At 53.4% G+C, this 23063-nt stretch overlaps 8 protein-coding genes across 8 annotated transcripts; 3 read left to right on the top strand and 5 right to left on the bottom strand.

Annotated features, from left to right (window-relative positions):
- Positions 1 to 382: 382 nt before the first annotated feature.
- MYCFIDRAFT_12962 (uncharacterized protein) lies at positions 383 to 1917 on the bottom strand (the record flags this gene model as incomplete). Its single annotated transcript, XM_007921457.1, has 5 exons — positions 383 to 465; positions 525 to 663; positions 716 to 1368; positions 1427 to 1642; positions 1683 to 1917. Coding segments are annotated over 5 exons (1326 nt in total), but the record flags the coding sequence as incomplete, so codon positions are not given.
- A 462-nt stretch (positions 1918 to 2379) lies between these two features.
- On the top strand, positions 2380 to 4318 carry MYCFIDRAFT_115532 (uncharacterized protein; the record flags this gene model as incomplete). Its single annotated transcript, XM_007923024.1, has 4 exons — positions 2380 to 2562; positions 2666 to 2756; positions 2806 to 3710; positions 3764 to 4318. Coding segments are annotated over 4 exons (1734 nt in total), but the record flags the coding sequence as incomplete, so codon positions are not given.
- An 885-nt stretch (positions 4319 to 5203) lies between these two features.
- MYCFIDRAFT_209666 (uncharacterized protein) lies at positions 5204 to 5839 on the top strand. Its single transcript, XM_007923023.1, has one exon. It carries the CDS (start codon positions 5210 to 5212, stop codon positions 5564 to 5566), a length of 357 nt encoding a protein of 118 aa, XP_007921214.1. The 5' UTR covers positions 5204 to 5209; the 3' UTR covers positions 5567 to 5839.
- Positions 5840 to 7164: 1325 nt separating this feature from the next.
- MYCFIDRAFT_85906 (uncharacterized protein) lies at positions 7165 to 10026 on the bottom strand. Its single transcript, XM_007922439.1, has 4 exons — positions 9762 to 10026; positions 9147 to 9706; positions 7671 to 8869; positions 7165 to 7615 (listed from the first exon to the last, which is right to left on the bottom strand). The coding sequence occupies exons 2-4, from the start codon at positions 9643 to 9645 to the stop codon at positions 7439 to 7441; spliced, it is 1875 nt and encodes a 624-aa protein (XP_007920630.1). The 5' UTR covers positions 9646 to 9706; positions 9762 to 10026; the 3' UTR covers positions 7165 to 7438.
- A 2566-nt stretch (positions 10027 to 12592) lies between these two features.
- Positions 12593 to 13519, bottom strand: MYCFIDRAFT_75793 (uncharacterized protein; the record flags this gene model as incomplete). The annotated part of the gene is made up of 2 exons (XM_007922217.1): positions 12593 to 12911; positions 13068 to 13519. 2 exons carry the CDS (start codon positions 13517 to 13519, stop codon positions 12593 to 12595), a joined length of 771 nt encoding a protein of 256 aa, XP_007920408.1.
- Positions 13520 to 14137: 618 nt separating this feature from the next.
- MYCFIDRAFT_48210 (uncharacterized protein) lies at positions 14138 to 15900 on the bottom strand. Its single transcript, XM_007921827.1, has 4 exons — positions 15591 to 15900; positions 15160 to 15532; positions 14907 to 15101; positions 14138 to 14849 (listed from the first exon to the last, which is right to left on the bottom strand). The coding sequence occupies exons 1-4, from the start codon at positions 15869 to 15871 to the stop codon at positions 14265 to 14267; spliced, it is 1434 nt and encodes a 477-aa protein (XP_007920018.1). The 5' UTR covers positions 15872 to 15900; the 3' UTR covers positions 14138 to 14264.
- A 448-nt stretch (positions 15901 to 16348) lies between these two features.
- MYCFIDRAFT_205861 (uncharacterized protein) lies at positions 16349 to 17393 on the top strand (the record flags this gene model as incomplete). The annotated part of the gene is made up of 3 exons (XM_007923022.1): positions 16349 to 16564; positions 16623 to 16658; positions 16684 to 17393. The coding sequence occupies 3 exons, from the start codon at positions 16349 to 16351 to the stop codon at positions 16945 to 16947; spliced, it is 516 nt and encodes a 171-aa protein (XP_007921213.1). The 3' UTR covers positions 16948 to 17393.
- MYCFIDRAFT_213087 (uncharacterized protein) lies at positions 16638 to 23053 on the bottom strand (the record flags this gene model as incomplete). The annotated part of the gene is made up of 1 exon (XM_007923021.1): positions 16638 to 23053. One exon carries the CDS (start codon positions 23051 to 23053, stop codon positions 16976 to 16978), a length of 6078 nt encoding a protein of 2025 aa, XP_007921212.1. The 3' UTR covers positions 16638 to 16975.
- Positions 23054 to 23063: the final 10 nt, after the last annotated feature.

Here is a 23063-nt window from a genome sequence, read left to right as displayed (position 1 = left end):
TCAATGTCAGCGCTAGTCACAATCTTTCATGATTGATGGCACTGTTATATGCGCAAAGAACACTCCGCTCGGCCTAGCTGCTATGTTGGATAGCTCCTTATGCATCGAAGTGGGGCATAATAGGCTGTCATACACTTGCGCATGCTTTCGAGTTGCGGGCTTCAATGGGACGAGACTGAGTGATTTGGTGCGGAGAGCGTGCTATACTGCCTATTATTAGCAGCTGTTGCTTGTCCAACATCATCCTCATCCGCATTCTGCTCATCTGCATTCTCTTCATTCGGCACTCTCGTCCACCAGTGGTGGTGATCCTACATGAGGTCAGCTACGCCACGATCAATGAGTATGTATGAACAAATACCTTGTTCCTGCTGTCGCGGTCGATGCAGCGAGAGAGATGAATCAAGTGACCCCTTCGCGAACGCACAAATGCTGCGTACAGAACTCCCGCGAGGCCAACAGCACCTATATTTCAGAAGCATTAACGACGAACCAGAAATGTCTTCTCCAGGTGAGGCCCTTACCTGCAGTCATTGTAGCCGGATACTTGAAATGACCCGGATCAGGGAAGACAATCGTGCTAGCGAAGGCCAGCATTTCGAAGATGTTCTGGAGCGCAAACTCTTGGCTTGAAAACGTTCCGCGATATCGTTCTTCCACCTCCTGTTGCCAAGTGAGCACTGATAGCTTTGAATGACTGACGGCTGTGGCCTACCTCTTGAATGATGATTTGGGCACTGAGGTCAAACCCCCAGAGCCCAATTCGGCTTGCTATTACGGCACTGACAGTGCCAATCGCAGCAATCGTTAGACCATAATCCAGCCAGAAGAAGGCGCAAGCAATTACGACGCAGATAATTTCCCAGTTGATGAACCAACTACCAGCGCGAATGGATCCGATCCTAGAAATGACTCTTGGTGCTATCCAGGTCGCTGATAGCTCAAACAGTGCCGAAATGCCGCGAAGACCACCGATGAGGCCCGAAGACAGTCCTAATGCAATCAAATACGTGATCATCTGCCCCGAGAATGAGAGAACAGTGAGATACAGTAAGGCCAGACAAAAGGACGGCAGAAGCGCTGGGTGCCGTAGATATATCGCAGTCCCCGATAAAGAACTCTTGAAGCAGCTCCATACGGATTCACTGCTTCTGCGCCGATGGAGTGCAATGTTCTTCGGTTCCTGTAACGCTGTAATCTGCTGATATACCATCGCGATTGTGAAGTATTCGACGAGAACAGAAGTGGCTGTCATGACGCCAGTCGCAAGGATCGCTACCCTTGGAGATGCGGCATCAACGAAGGCGATTGCGAGTGGTCCAATGAGCTTGCAGCATAGATCTATGCGACGCATTTGAGCATTCATTACTGTAGAAGAAATAAGTCATTAGGAGCAATGTGGTGATGCAGCAAAGACAAGACCGACATGTCAAAAGTTGCTCATGGCCAGCAGCTATAGTGACGACCCAGTCGCGCTCCACGGAAATGGTGTTCAAGACGGAACCGAGCTTTTCGGCGCACGCGAGCACAGAAAGCGCAGCGAGAAAGGCATGGGAATACAGCTCTTTCTCGCGAAGAACATCGAGCTGGGCCATAAGTAACAGTCCCGCACAAGAAGCGGCAACTGCAAGCCGCTGACCAACTGCAAATCGATGTTAGACCGTGCCGTGAAGATTTTGGACGTGAGGGCTTGCCAATGCTGATGCGGACGGCTCTGAGTCGGTTCGCCCTATCTATATACGGGCCAAGCCATGGCGACACGATTGCAGCCGAGCCAGCTCTGGCCAAAGCATAGACAGACGCTGGCAGCAATGTCTGTGGATATATATGGGCCAGAAACAGAAATGCACCAAACTCAAAGACTCTGCAGTTCCACGTTGACAAGAAATGTGAGACATACAGCAGCTTCCGCAGTCTGCCATGCTCGGAATGCGAGAGATAGTCGTCGTCGCCGGTGTTGATTCTCTGAAGTGCTGGCCGGGAGTATTGATCCTGATTTGATTCGGGGTCGAGGAGAGCCTCTTCGGCCGGATCATCGATGGGCGCGGTCATGGTGGCCATGTGGCATGCACTGTGCCTGCCTGCCTGTCGGTGTCGTATGATTGGGCTGGGCTTGGCTTCGCGTTGATCGCATCGGACGGAGCGGCACGAAGCGAAGAGCGGAACTAAGCGAAGCGAAACGCGATCGCGCCTGGCGGAGCGAGGCAGCATCTACAACTTCATTCGCAATTATCCACGTCCACGCCCACGCAGCCCCAGAATACGAGCGCGCCGGGTCGGCACCAATGTTGAAGCGCCGCCCGCACAGCACTCTATCGGCCGCTCTGTCAGTATCGTGCTTGCCTTCCGCAGACGCCTTCCATCCCTGGCCGCAACGCCATGCCGCGGTACAAACGCACGCGCGATGATGCTGAGCTCGACCTGCCTGTCGAGCCAGCAGTGCCGGAGGAGCATAGGGAGACTCTGGCCAAGCTGCGCAATATGTGGCAGTTCGCCAGCTTGATGCAGTATATTTTCCTCTTCGGGCATGTGGTCAAGATCGACGAAGACTTCGACATTGAGGTACGCAGGCGCAGACACCCCCGAGTCCTCCGCAATCCGCAATCCGCCGCGTGCGTGCATGTGAAAGAGATGTGGATGAATACTGATGGATGTGTGATGGCAGGACCTCGAAGCAGAATGTCTCAAGCCCACGCCGAGCGAGAAACTCGCTCGAATCGGCCTGCAGCTGCTGAAATTTGTATCCTCGCATCGCGGTCTGACGTGAGTGTCCAGTCCCCAGCATTGGCGTTGACATACTATGAGACGAACGGCTGACGCTAGTTCTCTGTAGGCCAGACATCTTCGACGAGTACACGCGCCGCCAGTATCTCGCCAAAGCACCCCAGCGAAATCCCTTTGGCGACGATGAAGATCCCGTCCCCTTCAACGATCTCGACATCTACACCCGCATTCAAGTACTACAGCAACTTAGCACATGGACTTTGGGCAATGCAGAGCGCATCCGTGCAATGATGGCGCAGGACGAGAATCACACTGGCTGGCGAATGGAGCCCCTTGGCTGGGACAAGGAGGACCGCGCCTACTACGTCTTGGACGACAATCGATTGTATCGTCGCGCAGATGAACCTATCCCGCCTCCCACGCCCAAGGTGAAAGCAAAGACTAAGGCAAAGCCGAAGTCCAAAAAGCCTGCCCCGAGAAAAGGCACACGAGCGAGCAAGCGGCGGAAAATCGACGATAGCGAAGACGACGAGCCTGAAGCGACTTCCGAAGGGGACGATACTGCGATCGAGGATACAGAGATGGCGAATGGCACCTCAGAGATCTTGAATGAGGATGAACCTGGCTACGGCTTCACAAGCAAGACCTGGGAGTGCATCGCTATCACTCTCGAAGACTACCAAGATTTTATGGCTAGCATCTTTCGATCGCGAGATCTCAACGAGAAGCAACTTCGCAAGACCATAGAGGAGGATGTGCTTCCAATTATCGAGAAGCGTGCCGAGGCGCTGCGCCAAAAGCAGCTCAAGAAAGTCCGCGAACTGGAGAATCTGCAGAAGATGGCTACGGCAAAGCGGTCGAGTAGGTTGGCGGATAAGGCTGATAAGGAAGCGAAAGAACGCGAGGAGCGAGAAGCGGAAGAGAAACGACAACGCGATCTGAAGATGGCTCGCGATGAGCAGGATAGACAGAGACGCATTGAAGATGTAAGTGGTGGCAATATTGCCTGGGTTGTAATTAGTCGCTGAACGGAGGACAGGGCCACGAATCGAGACGACTCACGCGGGAACAACGAGTCCGCGAACGCGAAGCCAAACGCATCTTGCACGAAGAAGAGCTCGCCAAGCTCGAGGAGGAAGCCGAGCGTGCAGAGTCTCAAGGCCTCGACGAGAATCCCAATGAAGACACCAAGCGTGCCTCTGGGCGCCAGCGCGAAAGCCAGCGCGAACAGCACAAGAAGGAGCTGGAACGCTTGGCTGAAGAGGACGGAAACTGGTACTTCGATTGCTCGGTATGCGGCCAGCACGGCGAGAACATGGACGACGGAAGCCACAGTATAGCTTGCGACCGTTGCAACGTCTGGCAACACAGCAAGTGCCATGGCTTCACGCCGAAGCAGGCCGAACAAGATGACTTCGTCTTCATTTGTAGCACTTGCAAGCGAAAGGAAGAGGACGCAAAGAAGCCTAAGATTCCGCCTCTGAAGTTGCACAATCGAACCAGTGCCAGCCCGGAGACTCACAAAGCCTCAAGCCGTCCTTCAACAGCTAACGGTCAAGTCGGAAACGGTGCACAACCTCATCTAGCCAGACCGCAGCAACTCCATACGAGCCCCGGCGCTGGACGATTTACCTATGGATCCAGTCCGTCGGGCTTCCCCCCGCATCCCAATGGACAAGCAGCTCCAGCAAACTACAGGTTGCCTCCGGTCAGCAACTTTGCACCGCAACCTCCTCAGAATCAATCTCAACATCCCCCGCAGCACTGGCATGGCAGCCCACCTCCGATCCACGGATATCAGTCCTCGCCGAGAGCCAATGGCTACGCAGGCCAGGCACAGGCTGGTCATCAACAACAGCATCAGTATGCTCACCAAGCAGCGGTAGCTTCTTCTGGCGGGCATCCGCAACATCATCAGTATTATGCCCAACCGCCGCCATATCAACAGGCGAGTGGCTACAGCCCTCGCGCTCCAGGCACCGTCTATCCGGCACCCCAGCACCAACAACATCATCAATCTCAGTATCCGCCGCAACATCAACAGCCACACCCTCAATATCACCCGCAAATTCCACACACTATCGCCCGTGGCCAGAATTCGCAAGGATCATCCCAGCTGGCAAACGGTTTCCAGTCGCCCGTCAAGGCAGCAGTAAGGCTTGCATCCTCATCACCTCCTCAGCAACATTCACAGGTCTCTAGAACACCGCAGGCGCCGCCACCTTATCCACCACAAAACCCATATCACCCTCAGCAGCAGCATCTTCAACAAAGCCCGCGAACCAACCTGCCACCACCTATTCCGCAGACCTCCGCTCACTCTCCAGTCAAGTCATCGCCGCCGCCGCAGCCGCAGCCGCCGACCATGTATCCAAGATCATCACCCTTACAACATCCGCCACAACTGGCTCGTACTCCACAGCAGAGTTTCGAAGCACCTCTCGCGAACGGCCACCATACGAGTGCTGAAGTTCGTACTCCGCAAATGCATCCTCCAACTGCCCATGTCGCACAAGGAGCCAGTCCAAATGGTAGTCTTGTCGCCGCTGATGGAATGAGCGGACCGTGGCCAGAAGGATCCAAGGCGATACCACAGAAACAGGACCAGAGCCCAGTGCCACCAGGGTCGGCCCAGAGTGTTGGAGACATGAAAGTCTTGCCCCCTGCGATGCCGTTAGCGCCCAGTCCGGGTCATCAAGCCGCGCTCAATGTCGGGAGTGTACCGGTGAAGAAGATGCAGCCGTCACCAGAACCGAAGCCCGCAAACACATCGCTATTTCCTTCATCGCAATCTGAAGCGCTAAGAGCATCTCCACAGCAGAGTCAACAGCCGCCTCAGTGAGAGCCTGGGTGCGTTGCGAGGAGAAATGAAGCATCTTTTCTGGAATCCGGATCTGAGTCTGAGTATAGACTAATGAACTATTGAAGAGATATTTTGCATGTTAGATGATCAGCAGCGACAGCGACCAGGCTGATTAGCGATCGCGTAATTGCGTTCTTGACGACGCAGTAGGTAGCTGCTCTGATTTGTGCAGAGTGCAGCATTGTACGAGCGTGTCTTGGAAGTAGCAAGAGCTTGGATATCGTTCGAGTGAGAATGAACTCCATTATATCGATACGATTTCTTCACAGGAATGATGTTCGACCACCTTTCAGCTGGTTACTCGTATCATCTTACTCCTTCGCCTCGATCAGAAGTCAGCAGGCTGCTCGTCGTTGCTCGCGGCACGAGAGCTGTTCTGCTGTGATCTATGGCCGGCCCGCGTAAGTCTATCATTTTACAGCGTCGGTCTCAGAGGTGACGAGCGTGGCTATAGGGGAGCTCCTCGTTACATAGGTAACCATGCCTCGCGGAAGGTCTCGCAACTTAGCAGTAATATGTTATCCATTCAAGAAAAAAGGTGTACTGATCGCATGGTCATCTTGGAGAGCCTATAGTCATGCAATGGAGATGTGCATTCGTGCAAGAATGGATAGACTTCGTTGATCTCACGCATCATGGATAATCGAAGCCGTGTTAAGATCATGGAGATTCGTGATGTCGAAAAGGGGTTCGCTCAGCATCATGGTGGTGGAGTCGGTGCAGCCAGATCTCGACCTTTCCAGGGCTGCTGGCACGATGCTTTTTACCGACGGGAAGCAGAAAGGAAGCAGTGAGACTTGTCGATCTTTTCACCGATCGGTCGACGTGAACGAAAAGGTCTCCGGGTCGACGTGAAACGTTGAAAATTTCGCTCGTTCTTGAAAGAAGAAAGGTCGATATACATACGTCGTCCAGGCTCTCACCCATACAAAAAAAAAAAAAAAAAAAAAAAAAAACCTGCGACCGCCGACGTGTATCAATTTTGTCTTTGGAGGTGAGGTGGTTTTCTCGCAATTCAATCGACAAAAGAATATTTCCGCGACTGGGACGAGAGCAGGGAATCTTATTTTTTGGTTCTTCGTTCTTCGTCGTACACACTGGTTGTGAGATGCCGGGCTTGGAGTTCGAGATTGTTATAGTAATAATTAAAGGGCAATGTCCGAAATTTGTGTGGTGAGAGGTGTATATATATATATATGCTGGAGAAGGTTGGACTCCAGATGGGGATGTGGATTTGAGGGGTATGGAATTGTTGGAGAAAGGCATAGCGGGCGGGAGTCAAATCTATACATACATATTGTGAGAAATCACGCTTGAAGCACCGGGGACACGTTCTGATCAGGCTGGAGCTTTTTCAAGGGTCTGATCTCATAGGGCACGAAGTCTTCGGCATGATTTGACGCTGTCAGCTTGTCGCGGTTGACTTTTTTTTGCAGAATGATAGATTCGGCATCGTGAATTGACTCGACTACAAGGCGAATGAGCGATGTCACGGACAATGAATGGCAGTGACGAACGAGAACGTGAGAATTTGGAGCAAGAGTGATTGAAAAGAGAAAAAAAAAAGAGTCTTTTTTGGTGCCAGCACATGTGCTCCGATTGAAAAAAAAATATATATAAAGCTGCTACTCATTTGAGTTTGGATATCCTCGCGTAGTCGTTAAAAAGAACATTCTCTCATCATCATCATGCTGTCTGTCTGTCTGTCTGTATGCCGCTCAGATCATGTCGACATCGTCATCTTCATGTGGTGGTGGTGGTGGTGGTATCATGCGCCAAGAAAGAAGAAGTATACAAGTACAGAGCTCGCTCGCTCGCTCACTCGGAGCGTGGTGTGGTCGTCATCATCCATCATGAGTCCATCAGACTCTGAAGCTCAGCTTCGTCCTGAATCCAAGGACCCTTCTCTTCATCTGTTGCGTTCAAAATGCCCTCGGCTCGGCGGAGAGTTTGGACGTCGAGGTCACTGACCCATGCGCGGCTGTTCTCGGCGAGTGGAATGCGAACTTCGTGGTCGGCGTCAAGCATCTGGAAATGATATTACTAATTGAATCTCAGAATGTGAGAGGAATTGCAAACTCACCATATCGTCTTTCCATAGACGACGCTGACCATCGAAGACACACATGACACGCTTCTTCATTCGCATCTTGTCGGGAGCAGCGCCCCAGGACAGTGGGTAGTTCTTCCTACGCTTGTTGCCCTTTGCTGTCAAGGCACCGGCAAGTGGAACACCGTTCTTGGATAAGGTCAAGCCTTTCTTTGGCTTCTGGACGGCACCACTGCTTGCGACGCGGTTGCGCGACTTGTTGCCACCTTTACCAGCCTTCCGGCTGCCGTAGGTGGTGTCGTTTGCATCCTCGTCGTCAACGTCTTCCTCGTCATCTTCTTCTTCCTCTTCATCGTCAAAGGAGGTAGGAGCGTCGTAGTCGACATTTGTGGGAAGCATGTGCTTTTCCAATGTCTCCTGGACTTGCTGGTCTTGCGAGATCTCCGTGAGGAGCTTCTCGTTCGTGGCCTCGCTTGGGTCTGCCTGCTGAACAACTCGGAGCACACAGTCGTCCAGATGTTCGTAAAAGTCTTGAGCGCTTGCGAAAGTGTTGCCACAGGTGGAGCACATGCCAGAGACTTCGCGCGCACCACCAAAGGGCTTCTTGCCAGCTGTGGACGGACTCTTCCTTCTCGCATTGGGTGGTGTCTGCTCAACGCCGTGCACCGAGGTTAGATGCCTCTTGAACACATCTGCCCGATTGAAGCTCTTTTCGGCCGAGCTGCCGCTTCCAGGGCAGAAACCGCACACCATAGTGCCCTTGTAATGAGTGAGAGTGTGGCGATTCTTGTCGTATTTCCGCGCAAACCCTTTGGTGTGGTATTCACAGGTTGGAATCGGGCATTTCTCTGGCCTCTCATTTTGATGTGTGAGCATATGTGCCTTCAAGTCCTTGACGTGTCTGCCACATGTCGCGATCGGGCAGAGACCCTTGTTAGAGTCATCGGAGCCGAGAGAATGTTGGCTGTGCCGAGAGTGGACAGAAGAGATGGACGGCCGCCGGGATGTCTGGTGTTGTGGGTATGGCTGTTGCCATGATTGCGGTTGAGCATATGGAGACGCTGAGCCTTGGGGCTTGCTGGATTGCGATCGTTCGCTGTGGAGAGATGTCTTGGTGGGTAATGGAGATGCGGAATATGGCAGAGGTTGTGGCGAGTGAACTCTTCCCTGGACTTCTGAGAACTGAGTACCAGTGTACTGTGTTGGTGAGAATGGCTGGATCAACGACGGGTCTGCAGCTGAAAGTTAGCAAACGGGATGTCATGTAACTTGCAAATGCTGGGAAAGAGATCGCAATTTGTGGGTGAAACAGACAAGATGATCCAAGAGGAGGTACGAAATAACCACTGGATTGAGAAAAGAAAGACGCTTTCGCTTGTCGCGCTGGAGGCGTAATAATCGGCGATTTCAGCCTGTCCTTGATTCGCTTTGGACGCGAAGATGCTGGAGGAAAAGAAAGAAAAGGAGGAAGCGAGGAGTCGTCAGATGAAGAAATGGCTGTCAACTCACCAACGCAGCCCTTGTCAGTCACTGGGATCGATGCATACTCGAAGCCAGTCGTCGCGAAGATGTTACCATCGTGTTGCTGAACGATCTCTGGGAAGACGTCCATGCTCTGGTGGTGGTTCCACTCGTTGCTCTGTGCTTGAGCAGAAGGTGATCCTATCGCCGACGATATTGTGCTATGAACGGATGCGCCAGAGTCAGAAGTTGATGAGAGATGGGGTGGTTGCTGGTATTCGAAGGCGGAATTCGCGGGTGAGTGATAAGGACTCGGCTTCGATCGACTTATTGCTTGGTTGCCTGAGTAGTTGTACTGGTCCGGCACTAGTGCGAAGCTTTGCTGTGATGGAAACGAGTCGAATGAGGTTGGGGTCAGGTACGACTGGTCGGCGTAGGAAGCACTTGATAAGTAATGCTGCTCCTGATTCCAAGAGTCTGGATATGGGTATAGGGTGAAGTCGTTAGAGGCCATGGTATGCGCGGGATAGTCTGCGAACGTCGTCATGGCCACAGCTCAAAGCATGAGCAGTAGACAGGCAGAAGAGGTGTTGTTGGGAGCGAAAGAGCTGCTCGAGGGATTAGGATGGACGGAATGGTGTATAAGATGACGAGCTTGCTTACCCAGTGACTCTCCGCGATCCTTCTAACGTTCTATTCCTCCTTGAATCGCAATCTGCAAAGCGCCACAGTGTGTTGGTCTTCGGCAGGCTGCTCGCTTGTAAAGTGGTATTGAGTTCGATATGCTGGGTAGTCGCAGCGAGGTGTAAGGATATCCGCGCGGGTACCTGAAGCCCGCAATGTGTGTCGAAGCCTGGCTTAGGTGGTCGTCAAGGGAAGATGAATGGCCGTTAATGTTGTCTGATGATGCAAAGGAGTGCGAGTTGTAGGCCTGAATTAGACGCGAGCTCCATTGGAGGCGAAGTCAAGAGGCTATGTATAAGAATATCAGAGATGCGCAGCACGAGCCACGCGTGCCGTGAGGCAGACGGGTCTGGCGCGAGGTGAGAGCAGGATGCATAGACATCGTTAGGGTGTGCCTCTCCTCCGCTAGGGCCCCTGCATGATGGCATGGGCCATGGCATGGCGCATACGGTACGGTACGGTGAATGCAATGCGCAGGATGCAGGCCAAACGACCGTGCCACAGTTTCCCTTTTGGTCCGTCGGCTAGCGTCGCCGGCCTCTCGTGGTACCCGAGCAGCAGAATGGTACGGTACTGTACTGCTGCTCGCGGCATGCCAAACGGTAGCCGAAGGCGTCTGACAGCCCGCCGGCCAGCCTTGCTTTCCGTTCGCAGCGGAACATCGCAGGCCGGCCAGCGTAGACTCCCAGCAAGCAGCGCAATATTAATGGGCCATAGGCCAGTAGCGATCGCCCAAGCGATGGTGGAGCGGCGCCGAATTATTCTAAGCGTATGTAAGCGGATAGGGCTTGATCGAGCATGATGAGATGTGTGACCTGGGCACACAGCACCAGCACCTCCCCACGCACGCCCGCAAATGAAGGCGGGTCGACCTCACCACTGTGACCCATGCTGGCCGGCTGCAGATGCGCGCTTTGATTCGATCACAGTCGGAAGACCCGTCCGCTGCTGCACTGCACTGCGCTGTATGCATTATTGTTTCGTTTCGTGCGGCAGACGTGGCTGAGCGGTCTACATCTGCGTGAGAAGTCTATTTCGGGCGTGTTTCGCGTCGCTTATGCACGCCTTTTGCCTCTTGCGGTAATCTGCTAGCCATTCCCGGCCTGGACTGCGTGTCGGATCGAGGCTTGGTGGTCTGCCTCACCGCAGAGCACTCGGTGTGCTTCGACGTCACTCCAGGCATTCCGGTCAAGCTCTGTTGGATTGCACTGCCAGCCATCGGTGATGCACGCTTTGCACGGTAGGTCTGTGGTACTTGTATCGTCATGAATCGCGATGCCTTCTCCGAACGGGCAGGCATGTGATTGCAGAAGCGAGCAGGTCCAAGCACCGGTGAGCAGATCCCGGCACACAGAAGAACAGGCCCAATCACACTTCGAGATTGTCTCGAGTGTCATATCCATGCAGATTGGCAAGCCATTCAATCCTGCAGGAGCTGATCAGGAATCACGGGTAGGGCGAATGAGCCGGACTCGCAATCACCGCACTTAGCGCACTATCCACATGCAACACGGAGCATTAATAAAGGTGCCTGCTGGTAGACAAGAGCCCAGGAATGGCAGCGGCTAGGGCTAGGAGGATTCGCCATCTCCAGCAACAGTGTCGCTGGTGCTGACGTTGAGAGGCTCGTCGGGGCATTTTCCATTCGTCCTACTCCACGACGTTGATCCTGCTCGCATACACCTGAGTAACAGACACATCTTGGGGGCCACGTCTGGTCACAGGGGCTGGCCCACGGGAAGGATCTCCACGACGCCGATCTACGAACTTGCACGAGATGGGGAATCCTTGGGATAGTTTCGCGTGCGGTGACAGCAATGGCTTTGACACCTTCTCGTGCTCGACCACAAAAATCGCGACTACTGTACGGTTAGATAGACATGGACCGTGGTATGATTGCAGCGATGGTCGAACCTTCAGAAGACAGTCAGCACGATTTCGCTTGTGCCGCCCTTCGATCCTTGCGCGGATTGTGGAGATTCATAAGCCACACGGTACAAGCTTTCCTGGAAGGAAGGATGCCTGCCTCGTGGGCTAGAATAGTGGCGCCCGCTCCCCGCAAGTGCATTCGGCAGCGCCGACCTCCTCACACAAACTAAAGGCGTCGCCGGTGGTCAGGCTGGCGGTACTTGCTGGGTCAGGATACTACTTTAACGCGACCAAGGGACTGCTCCTCTTTGTTTCGACATCTGCTCTGCTCTCCTCCACTGCCCACAGCGTGTGGCACAGGCCAGCACGGGCACGGTGCCGACGACCGTCCTGTGCAAGCCGGCCAACCCAATCGGTAGCCTAACTCTATCCCAAGTATCCACAACCTTGCCAGGGCGCTCTTGAAACCAAAGACGTCGATCGTTATTGTTGGTCTTGATCTTCCGTGCGAGCACACGACAATAACTATCTTCCCTCTGATCGACATGTTATCGTGAACCGAACTACGTACGTACATGGACGATGCTAGTTCGTCAGGGCTCGCCCTCTGCTCGAGATAGGCCCAGAGTGGATCTTCTGACAAAGCCCAGCACTACGGCCGTGCTTGCCCGTAAGCTCGGGCGAAGTTCTCGCCGTCACCGTCACCGTCACCGTCACCTGCCGAGCACGTGGGCATGTCAGTGAGCGACATGGGTTTACTTGCACCATTCCCCCCGACTCATTCCAATATGCAGCCAACGTGTCCCAATCATGACTTGCCTTCTCATCCGCAACATGCAGCATCGCACCACCACGTGAAGCCAACGTGAGATGGATGGCTCCAAGTCAGACGGCACTTTTCCCCATTGCCGAATCCGCGTAAGTCTGCTATGTAGATGAGTTCACCATCCAGGCGGCCCATGAGTGCTCGCAAAGCGCGGCGGCCTCAATTCGAGAATCGTGAAAGCATTACACCAACGTGAGAAGCTGATACACGCGGCACATTCTGTCACCGCCATGGCGTGCTCTCTCACTGGCTCCTGCCGTGCACGCTCATATACTCGTCCCGAGTGAAGTCGGTGTTGGCATCCCTGCTGCTTGCTTGCTTGCAGGGTCTCTGGCGGCTCCATGACCGTATGTACAGAACAATCCTTGACTCGAAAAGTGGCATCGCTATCGCTGGTCGCAGGCACGCCAGCGCGAGCCACACGAATCTGCAGGCTAGGCGAGGCTAGCGTAATCCTGCGGCAATCCTCCCGCAAAGGCGTCAGGGCTTCCTTCACTGCTTCACACCCCTCCCCTCTCAACACCAATGCACCAGGAAAGTACAAGCCGAGCTACTGCGAAGCTCTTGACCGGCCAGGTCAGGATACGTACCTGCTTCGACATGCCACACGTCCAAGCCACCAATTGATGCTGCGCTGCTTCATGTTTGGTGTTGCGACCGGGCGGTCACAGCAGGCAGGCTCTCCGTTTCCCTTGACCCAGGCCCATGGAAGAGGCTCGCGGATGACACTTTGCGACCGTACATCGTGATCCTCCCGTCGTTGCGACAAGTTCGGCACCGACAGTGTAGCACTGAATGCGTCACACTCGCCCGTGGCCTTGTTGTAGGGCTGCATGAAAGCAGAGCGCCCTGATGATGACACATGACGGCTGGCAACCTGCATTGCAACATGGAGCTCATCATCAAGCTCCGAAGTCTGCGTCTTCGAAATCGCAGAACCACGTCCCTCATCATCATCATCATCATGCTGGAACATGCAAAGAAGAAGAACCGCAAAACGCCCCGCGCCCGACCAGACTTCCCGGCCCGGCCAAGATCTCATAATGATGAGTGCAGAATCGCAGGAGGGAGGATTCGGAGGAAAGAAAGTATCTTCGTCTTTCGATGATGATGACAATACATATTGCTTATTATACAGCCTACATGTACCCTCCTCTTCCTCGTGCATGCGCGCGGCTCCATCGCTCCGCGCATAGGCGAATTTGCTTACAACGCATACTCTACCACACATATACACACTGTATGCTCCCCGAGCACCCAGTTGGCATTTATTACATGCATCCGAGGTACAGATCGGGGTGCCGTTCTTCTCTAAGCGCGATATCTCGATAGCATCGACGACGTTGGAAAAAGAGATATATACCTTTTCTTGCCCTAGCGCTAGAACAGACTTGCCTAGCTATACAGCTAGTATAGAGCTAACTACGCGAACGCTGTGTGCGATCCCTCGTATGCTAACTGCAGTACATTGTTAGGTTCCCACGTTTTAGGCAGGTAGGGCACGAGATGAGCGTATATGGATAGGTGTAACAAGAGGCTATCTATCTCTTTGAAGCCCATTGTGCGCTCTTCGAACACGGAGACCATTGCCCGGAGTGTACGGACTGCATTATTACAACAAGACGAGATGGCTGTATCCTGCGTGACAAGGGCAAACAGTGTCAATCAATTCGTAGAATATTACCCCAGACATCTTCGCAACTCTACAAAACCATCATCTATGCCGCTTCGCTGTTATTACTTACAATGCCATGCTTTTCTGTTGTAAGCACAATCTGTCGATGTCTTCAACATTTCACCCCAAGCTTTGTCCCTCCGATCATAATTCTTACGGCAATGAAGATAATACTGGATCCTATCGACATGACTCCAGCATATGTCCACGCGCCGGTCCAGTGCAAGTCGGCCGGGTTGCCGGAGCCAGTGCCCAGAATGGCACCACCACCGGGGCCTCCTGCAAGCACACCAAGACCGACGAAAGCGAATCCCATTCCGATACGTGTGCCGACTTTGGATTTATCTGTCGTAAGGGCCACAAACAGGACGGGCGGCAGCGCAATGAAGATGCCGGAGAAGAAGCCGAAGAGAAGGGTGGTGACGATGATGCCGCCGGCATTGTGGACGGCCATGAAGCAGAGGAGTACAATACCCACGATGAGAGCGCCTGGAGTGATGACGTTTGCAGGACCAACTTTGTCGGCTAGGATATTAGGGATTGTTCGGCCAAAGACAGAGCCGGCGTTCAGGATGGGGACTAAGTAGAAGGAAAGGCTCTCGTTCGTGTAGCCTCTGGCCTGGCCGTAGTACGAGATGTAGAAGAATCCGACATAGAGGCCGATGAAGCCTATTAAGGTTCCGAAGACGAAGACCATCTACCAGGGTCAGCTTTGTATGTGCATGATGAATGTCCGGCTCGTGTTGTGACTTACATATGGTACGTCTTTAAAAGCCGTCCAGTCAATCAGAGAGCGAGGCTTCGGTGGCTTTACTCTCTGTCGGAGGATGAAGATGGGGATGAGAAGAGTAGCAAGAGCAGTGAATCCAAGAATCCTGACACTCCATCCAAAACCAATGCGGTCGACGTTGATCAGCTGGTAGAACATGATGGGGTAGATGATGCCTCCCTGGAAGAGATGTTAGCCACTAGCCTTGTCTCCATGCAAGTCATACGTATATGCTCACCATAGAACTTCCCGATGCAGCGATTCCGATGGCGGCGCCAATTTTGGTGGAGAAGTAGGTAGGCAGAATGGCGACAGATGGTACGAAGAGACACCCGCCGCCGATGCCAACGACAAAGCCTTGAGCGAGCAGGCATTGCCAGAATTCCGTGCATAGACTGAGCATCATAAAGCCGAATACAACCATGAATGAGCCGAGCAGGAGGAGAGCTCGCAGATGCCCTCGATCATAGATGGGTCCGACAAAAGCCCCGACCACCAGCACCATGAATGCTTGAATACTGCCAATCCATGATATGTTCGACGAGGTCTCTGTGAACAGGGCGCCGCTTTCGTAGTATGTTTGGAATACGCCAAATGTGTTTAGGATGCCCCTATGGAGTTGTGTGGTTAGTAATGATCTCCGGTTCTGTGGAAGTATTCATTCTTTACCATGTATTGAAGAACAACATCCATCCTCCGAGCACCTGAAGCCAAGCCTGGACGCCTCCATTTGGTACTGGGCCTGGAGCAGCTGGCGCGGCGGCAGGTTGCTGTGCAGGCGATGATGATGGTGAAGTGTGTTGCGCTTCCGAGACGTGCCTGTGGTTACCAGCGTCTCCATCGACGGGAAGAGCCTTCTCGGCACCATCGTTGTTCACCAGGGAGTCCGGGTGTCTCTCGCTGCCGGAGTCGGCCGCGTGATGATGATGTTTCTCAGATGCGCTGGACATGGGGTCGCTGGACCTGGTGCAAAAAGCCGCACATGGGGCCAAGCACGGCGAGCGGTATCGAAAAGCTCCTCCTTGTTCTGCGCGTCTTCTCCGGAAGTTTATAGTAATCAGAGATGAACAACGCCACCGCCACCGCCACCCAAATTCCGCAAGGTGGTGATGATGGCAATACCCAAAAATGAAGTTGTTAGAAGAGTACAGTTCTGGTCAGGCAACGGTTCGCGTTCTCGCTATTCGGCCTTTCGGCATTAAATACGAAACTATATACGAGCGCTTAAAGCCGAAGTTAACTCTATACTAGTAACGCCTACGAGACGAGAGCCTAACCTACTAATCTTCTATTACAAACTTCGATATAGAAAAGAATTCGCCTCCGAATTTATAAACCTAGGGGAGAAGGCACAAGGCATGCTGAACCATCCATATCCATGTCCATGGACGGCAAGGCTAAGGATCTAGCAGACTAGCTCCAAAGAAATGCCTGCCACACAACCGGAACCGAACACCGAACACTCCTGGTCAATCGCGATGGGCGACGACCGGTTGTGGCGGCGTGCGTATATCACACCGCAGCCTTGTGACTACCCCTGGCTGGCATCTCGCTGCCTGATCACAGGCATTGCCATGACGAGCATGCTGATCCCTCTCGGTCGAGACCTCGTACTCGTGCGACACAAGACTGTAATAATGCTCGTGGGAAGCGAAGACCGAGCAAGGCACTGTAACGTAGTAGAATAGCAGATGAATGAAGGAGTCGCTCTTGCTTGCGCCTGATCCTCAAATTATAGTCCCTGTCCCTCCCTATGTAGCAGCCAGCTAGCTCGTACGAGGAAATGACGCCTTCCTTGCAAAGCATCCAAGGCCGGACAATCACAATCACTTACAGCAGAAGCATCGGGCATAGAGACCAGGAATTTCTCAGACGATGCTCACTACGATCCGGATATGCATACTTATTAGGTGCATCAAAGCCCATGCGAAAACCCGCAGTGGACAGATTCATGACTATTACCACACCACTTCCATTTCCAAATCAAATATCGTCAACCACCAACGCCTTGCTAAAATGGCGCTGAATAGGTAGACGTGTAACAAGTATGTGCCTCATTCACCCAAGTATACAGGCACGCCATACACGACAGGCGCAGCCCCGTTCAGGTATCTCAGATAGCATGCGTCTCTGCTTCTCGCTACCGCCTGCACCAAGCTCTGCTTCTTCGCTGGTCCATCTGCTCTCGCACGACTCCGACTCCTAGCTGGAGTTCGCGCCGGAGCAGGCGTCTTCTTTGCCTTGGGCGTTTTCGGCACTATGCTTGACTTTTCCGGTGTCGATGGTGCCGCAACAGCACCTCTCTGCTTCCTTGGTGTCTTTGCAGGAAGCGCAGTCGCTGCCGCCGGCGGTGACCATAATCCCCATTCTTCGCCCACAGCCAGTGAGAAGCGATCGATGTCTTTGTCTGTTACATCCCACAGCGTGGCAACCACAGCCATACATTTGGAGCGGCCCAATTCTTCGTCAACTTCCTGAGCAGAGCTACCTCGATCACCAGCCTGCATGTACGCTAGAGGTACAGCGAACGCTTCCAATTCATCATACTCTGTCACGGCTCCTGACGAACAGCCCATAAGCCACACAACTTCGCTGCATTTCTCAAGTTTCTTGATCGCACGAGAGCGAATGTACTGTGAGCCTGCACCGTGCCCGAAGTACAGCAGACTTGAAGAAGTCGTCAAAGCATTCTTGAACTGCTCCTCTGTTGGCGCCTGGCCTACGAATGATGTCCAATCGTGGCCGTCGAGCCCAGCGAGCTTTTCCAGCTCAGGCGAAAGTGCAGCCTGAGTGTCCTTGAGATCGCCAGATGGATTTAGGACATAGCTGCCTGAACGACGCGATACTGTGTAATCACCAATAATACCAGCTCCCTGACTTCGCATTTGAGTGATGCGGTCACGAAGTGTGACCATGCTGTCTACTCGGCTAACACTCGCATTTTCGAGACACGGTAAACTCTCCCAAGGAAAAATTTGCAGGCGACGGTCGAGTATGAGGATCAGGTGCGCGCCATCTGAAATCCCATCGGCGCCGTCGTGGTAGTCTCGCAGTGCGTCGAGCACTTCAATCGCCATGCTGTCGAAGTCGATTTCGTCATAAGCATTGCATTCGCCGTTGAATTGAAGAATATCAACGACGAAATATAGAAGGTCTTGCAGCGCTTCGTCGACATCCACCTCACCATCTTGGTCGGCACCGAGACCAATGAAGAGTTCCAGAACTTGATCGTCGAGAGCCAGCTTTGGAAAGCTCTTCTTTCCTGGCCGCCGCGATGGCAAATGTCGCGCCAGCACAGAGTCAAGTGCCATTTTAAACTTGTCCACTTGCTCGCTATCATGTTCGTGCTGAGAGAATACGCCTTTGAATCCGCCAAGCCAGTGCTTCTCCATGTTCATCAATAGCTCGTGTAGCCTCTTATCAAGCGCTTCGCGCTCACTCCACCACTTGGTCTTGGCTCCTTTGATGCTTGTGTCTATTGAGTTGTGGCAGGTGTAGTCGGAAAGCTGTATGATGTCCTGCAGTTCTGCTCTACCAGCATTGAAATGGAACTGCCCTTCCTCGCTATCCTCAGATCTGTGTCGTGAGAATGGCAGCCGTAATACTAAAGGCGATTGTCCGTGGCGGTAGCGTACGATGTAGAGCTCATCGCATGTTTGATTCAGGCTGAGAGACACAGCAGTCCATGCCTTTGGCAGGACATCCACATAATCTTGCTTGAATGAACGTGTCGTGAGCACCGCATGCTTTGCCTTTGCTTCCGGCTGAGGCCATGCGAGAAGGTCCGACACCTGTTTCATGTTCACATCGAGCTTGGCAACACTCAGTTGACATTCTGTCGCGTACATGCGGGCTAATTCGATGCTCATAGCTTCCTGCACAGGATGCAGCGCCTTTGCAGCCTCAGCTGCTGAGGTAGCCGATAGCAGTAATGACGCATCGGACAGCATGCAGTAGAGCATATGAGCTTCAGATGTGGAAATCGCTCTCGATTGTATGCTTTCAACATTGATGCAATGTCTGGCTTGAAGAAGAAGCCGGCCAAGCGACTCATCCCTCGCAGTGCTCTTGCTGCCGACTTTGGCGATTTTGAGATTCTTAGCTGTTTTCGCGGCCGGTGACACAAATGCGTTGATTGCGGACAGCCGTCTATCGGGAAGCTGGATTGCCGGAAATGACAGCGTCGATTCCGGCAATACGTTGAACGAAAAATCGGATTTGAGGGCACAAGAGACCTTGCGCATTGCCATCAAATATTCGATGAGGCATCGAGTAGGCTCATTTGAGAATTGTTTGCACAGCTCAGCCACTCGTGCAAGATCGGTTTTGTTTTCAAGTCCGAGCTTGAAACACATGACAGCCTTCTGGCACGAGAGGTCAAGGCCAATTTTTTGAATCATGTAAAACGTACCAGTCAGGACCGCATTCTGAACAATTCTGGAACCAGTCCTGTCGCTCGTCGTGGCCTTGGTCGCTCCAGACTTCTTGAGGATTCCTTTGGGCGCAGATGATCTGCCTTTGGCTCCTGACGCTGGCTTACTCCTTGCAGGATGCTTAGCACTTTTGGTACCCGGTTCCGCGACAGGAGGCTCCTCTCCAACAGTGGCCAAAAGCTCCAATCTGGATAGGCGTCCTTCGTGTGGTGTTTCGTTGACGAGAGCTTCGGCCTCGCTCAAATTTTTAACGGCGTCCTGCATGTCTTTATGCTTGAGAGCAATGGCCGCTCGTGCACGGAACCGTTCAAGCTTGGCCAGCAGCGAAAGCGAAGTGCTATTATCTTGATCGCGAGCAAGGCATAGCTCAGCTTCTTCGACTTTCCCGGTAGTAGCTAGAAAGATGCTTCTGTGAGATCGAACTCGCGATGACAACTCACAATTCCCAGCAGCGCTGGCAGTCTTCACTGCCTTCTCAGAGGCACAATTGGCTTCATTGAAGACTCCATGTCTTACGAACACGTCGCAGAGGTGGGTGAGCGTATCGCACATCAGTCGCACAACCGGCCAGAATGCGGCACCTCTTGGCTCCTGAGCAGCTGCGGCACGTTCCTCGTCGGACGATTTCAAGTTGAGCTTGCTTACTCCTCGGGTCAAGCTGTCTACTGGGCTCCGATCATTATCAGTGGTCTCTAATACATCCTTTACGGAGCACCGATCGATAACAGGATCCTTGCGTTCGAGAGCTGCCCAGATTCCGTTGACTACCTTCACGGCATGCTTTGCACTACTGAGAGCGCCACTCGCATTTCCATTAGCAAGTAAGTACTTTGATCGGAGAAGCCACGCTCGGACATGGAGTAATCTGTAGGCCGTGCTCTGCTGTTGTCGAATCTTCTTGGGCTGCAAGATTTCTCGAGCCTGCGCAGCAGTCTGTAGCGCGGCTTGACAGTCTCCCAACTTATCGATGGCCAAGAGATATTCAGCTCGATGGATTTGAAACTCGAGAGCTTCCAGTTCCAATGTCTCGTGTCCTTCAACCGCTTTGCTAGCGGTTTCGAAAATCTCGCCCGCTTTTTCAGCGTATCCCAGGTAGAGGTAGGCAGACGCCGAGCGAACAAGACTATTGAGCCACCTGGTACCATCTGCACCCCACAACAGTTCGATCTGCGATATCATTCTGGCAACTGGCAATCTTGCCTCGTCGTCTGCAAGCATGCCAAAGTAGTCGTACACAGCGATGAGCTGAGCCAGCAGAGTCGTAGGACATTCAACGGACTTTTCTAGGGTCTTCGCATCTCGCGCCCCATCGATCAACGTCTGCCATGTCGCCAAATGACTCTTCAGGGTACAGCTGGACTTTTGACCTTGACGCAGGGCTTGCGACACTGCTATCGAGGTCTTGACATCTAAAGCATAGGACTGCAATCCCTGATCACTTGCCAAAGAATCTTCGTCGAAAAGCTCCGCGTTCTTGAACACCTGAAGGGCATGGGGAGCAAGAAGGCCAGGATGTTGCTCGTGAACACGCAGAGCCAGAGCGGCGATCCTTGCCCGGCGTATTGGAAAAGTGGCGCATGTGTAGACCTGGCTCAACTCTCTCAAAGCGCTTGGTATCAGCTTTGCAAGAGCCTCATGATATTTCGGCTTCTGTGCCACGTCGATGGCGCATCGCAATTGCCATTCGAGCAAGATTCCACGTTCGTCTGGGGAAAGATGATCCTCATCGAAAAGCATAGAGCTCTCCTTTGCAGAACCAGAGGCGAGTGATCTGAGCACGAAACCCTTGAGAGCTCTGCTTAACGCTAGAACAGCCGTGGTTGATGACCATGCTCGTGACGCGGGCTGAGTGGTAGCATTTTCGCAAACAATCGTGAGAGCACCAGATTGTAAAAGAGCTTTGATAGTGTCTTGGCTCGTCCAGGAGACCAGTTCCTCGTTGCTTTTGCTATGGTAGAGTGCGAGCGCCAACAGGTCTGTCACAGTCTTTGTCTGCTTTCCCGGACAACACTTCGCAAAACGGGATGCAAATGCGCCGGCCGCCCTCCCCAAGGATTGTAGTCTGTGTCGCACTTCTTCATTGCAACCCTTCGGCCTTGACGAAATGAGGTGGTCGAGCTCCGTCAGAAGCATCTCGTAATCAGTCCCGCTGCCGCTGAGACTTTGTAACAGGCCCTGCTCAATTACCTCCAGGTCAGAGGCAGCGCCCTTCGACAATGACTCAGGCGAACGCAGGCACAGAGTCCTTGTGAGGGCAGCAAGATATCGAGCGTGGCGGTTTCCGAGCCCTGAGCATTGGGCTAGCGCCTGGTCTGCATGAGCAAGAGACTGATCTATTAGGCCAGCTTGTTCGGCAAGTGTTGACAAGACTCTCGAGACTGCGGACATGGCAGAACTCGTCTCCTTGTGTGTTGCCAGTCCAAGTTCAACAAGCGAATCACTGCATACCTTGTATGCTTCTGTGATGCCGGCAGCTGCGGAACTCCTTCGCATGAAAGTGCCCAAAGCTTTACTGAACGGCTCCGCAAGGTCCTTCTCGACATCTATCTTATGACCAGCAATGTTCCACATCTCCTGACGTATGCGCAGAGCCAGAGATTGGAGTTTAAAGGCGGTCAATGGCGAAGGACTTTTGGCGCGGCTGCATGCTACATCGTCTTTGGAGCTCGAGGCGCTCGGGCACAGCCGTACGATAGCACAATACAAGTTTCCCAAGTGGCGGACAGCCTTTCCCTGATCGCCGTCGACGCGTTGTTGTGCCACGATGGTTTCAAATGGTGAAGATGGTGAGCCTATTTGCAGGTATTGCAGTGCTTCTTCGATTATGGCTGGCGTGCGCGACCTGGCCATTATTTTCAGCACATTCGCATGGTATGTGATCAGCAACGGCAGCAATTCCGGAAATGCTTGAGCATCAATGTCGACCTGAAGAAGGCTGGCCAAGCCGTGCTTGTCGGCAGTCTTGCTGGACGCATCGACTGTGCGCTGATGTGCCGACTGCAGAAGCAGGAAGCGCTTCTTTGCTGCGGAAAGTTCCTTTGCGGCAAGGCTGTCGAGATGGAGAAGAGTCAACTTGCCGGCCAGGGCTAGCATGCCCTTCTCCAGCTGCAGCCTTGGCAGGTCTTTCACGCCAAACGTGTCGGGATTGACGGAACGCAGGTGAGCAAAGGCCAGCCTCGAGCACTGTGCTGTCGCCGTCCAATCGGTGGCCTTTTCAGACAGGCCCTGCGCTCGATGCTTTGCAGGAGAATGTAGCTCATCGTGCTTGGATTCCGGGTTCGCGAGCGTGACAGGAGTGGCATTGCCCGCACGAACCTGCAGAGCTCGGTCGGCCGCACATGGTGGTGGCGAGGATGGCGGGGGCGATTTGGCGGCATCGCTGAGAAGCTGGAGGGAAATATTTACGATTTCGGCGGCGAGCGCGTATCGTTCCTGGGGGCCCAGCAGTTGCGAGGCATCCTCGTGCACGTGAACAGTCGCCTTGCTGATAGCAGACGGGGAGGCTGCTTTTGTTGCTCTGGGCGCATTCGATGCCTTCGCGGTCCGCGTGGAACTTGGCAATGTAGATGTTGATGTGGGAGGCGGTGCTGGCGTGCCGAGCAGCGTGTGGAGTGTTGACACGGTCGCAGACGTCGCACGTCCAGCAGACACGGCCTCCTTCACGCCTCTCGCCAGGTCGAGGTCGTTGGTCGTCGCCATGAGAGCCAGC

The sequence above is a fragment of the Pseudocercospora fijiensis genome (assembly GCF_000340215.1).
Source record: "Pseudocercospora fijiensis CIRAD86 unplaced genomic scaffold MYCFIscaffold_1, whole genome shotgun sequence".
NCBI classification, from domain to species: domain Eukaryota; kingdom Fungi; phylum Ascomycota; class Dothideomycetes; order Mycosphaerellales; family Mycosphaerellaceae; genus Pseudocercospora; species Pseudocercospora fijiensis.
Note: the sequence above shows the minus strand (reverse complement) of the source record. Positions and strands in the feature narration are given on the sequence as shown.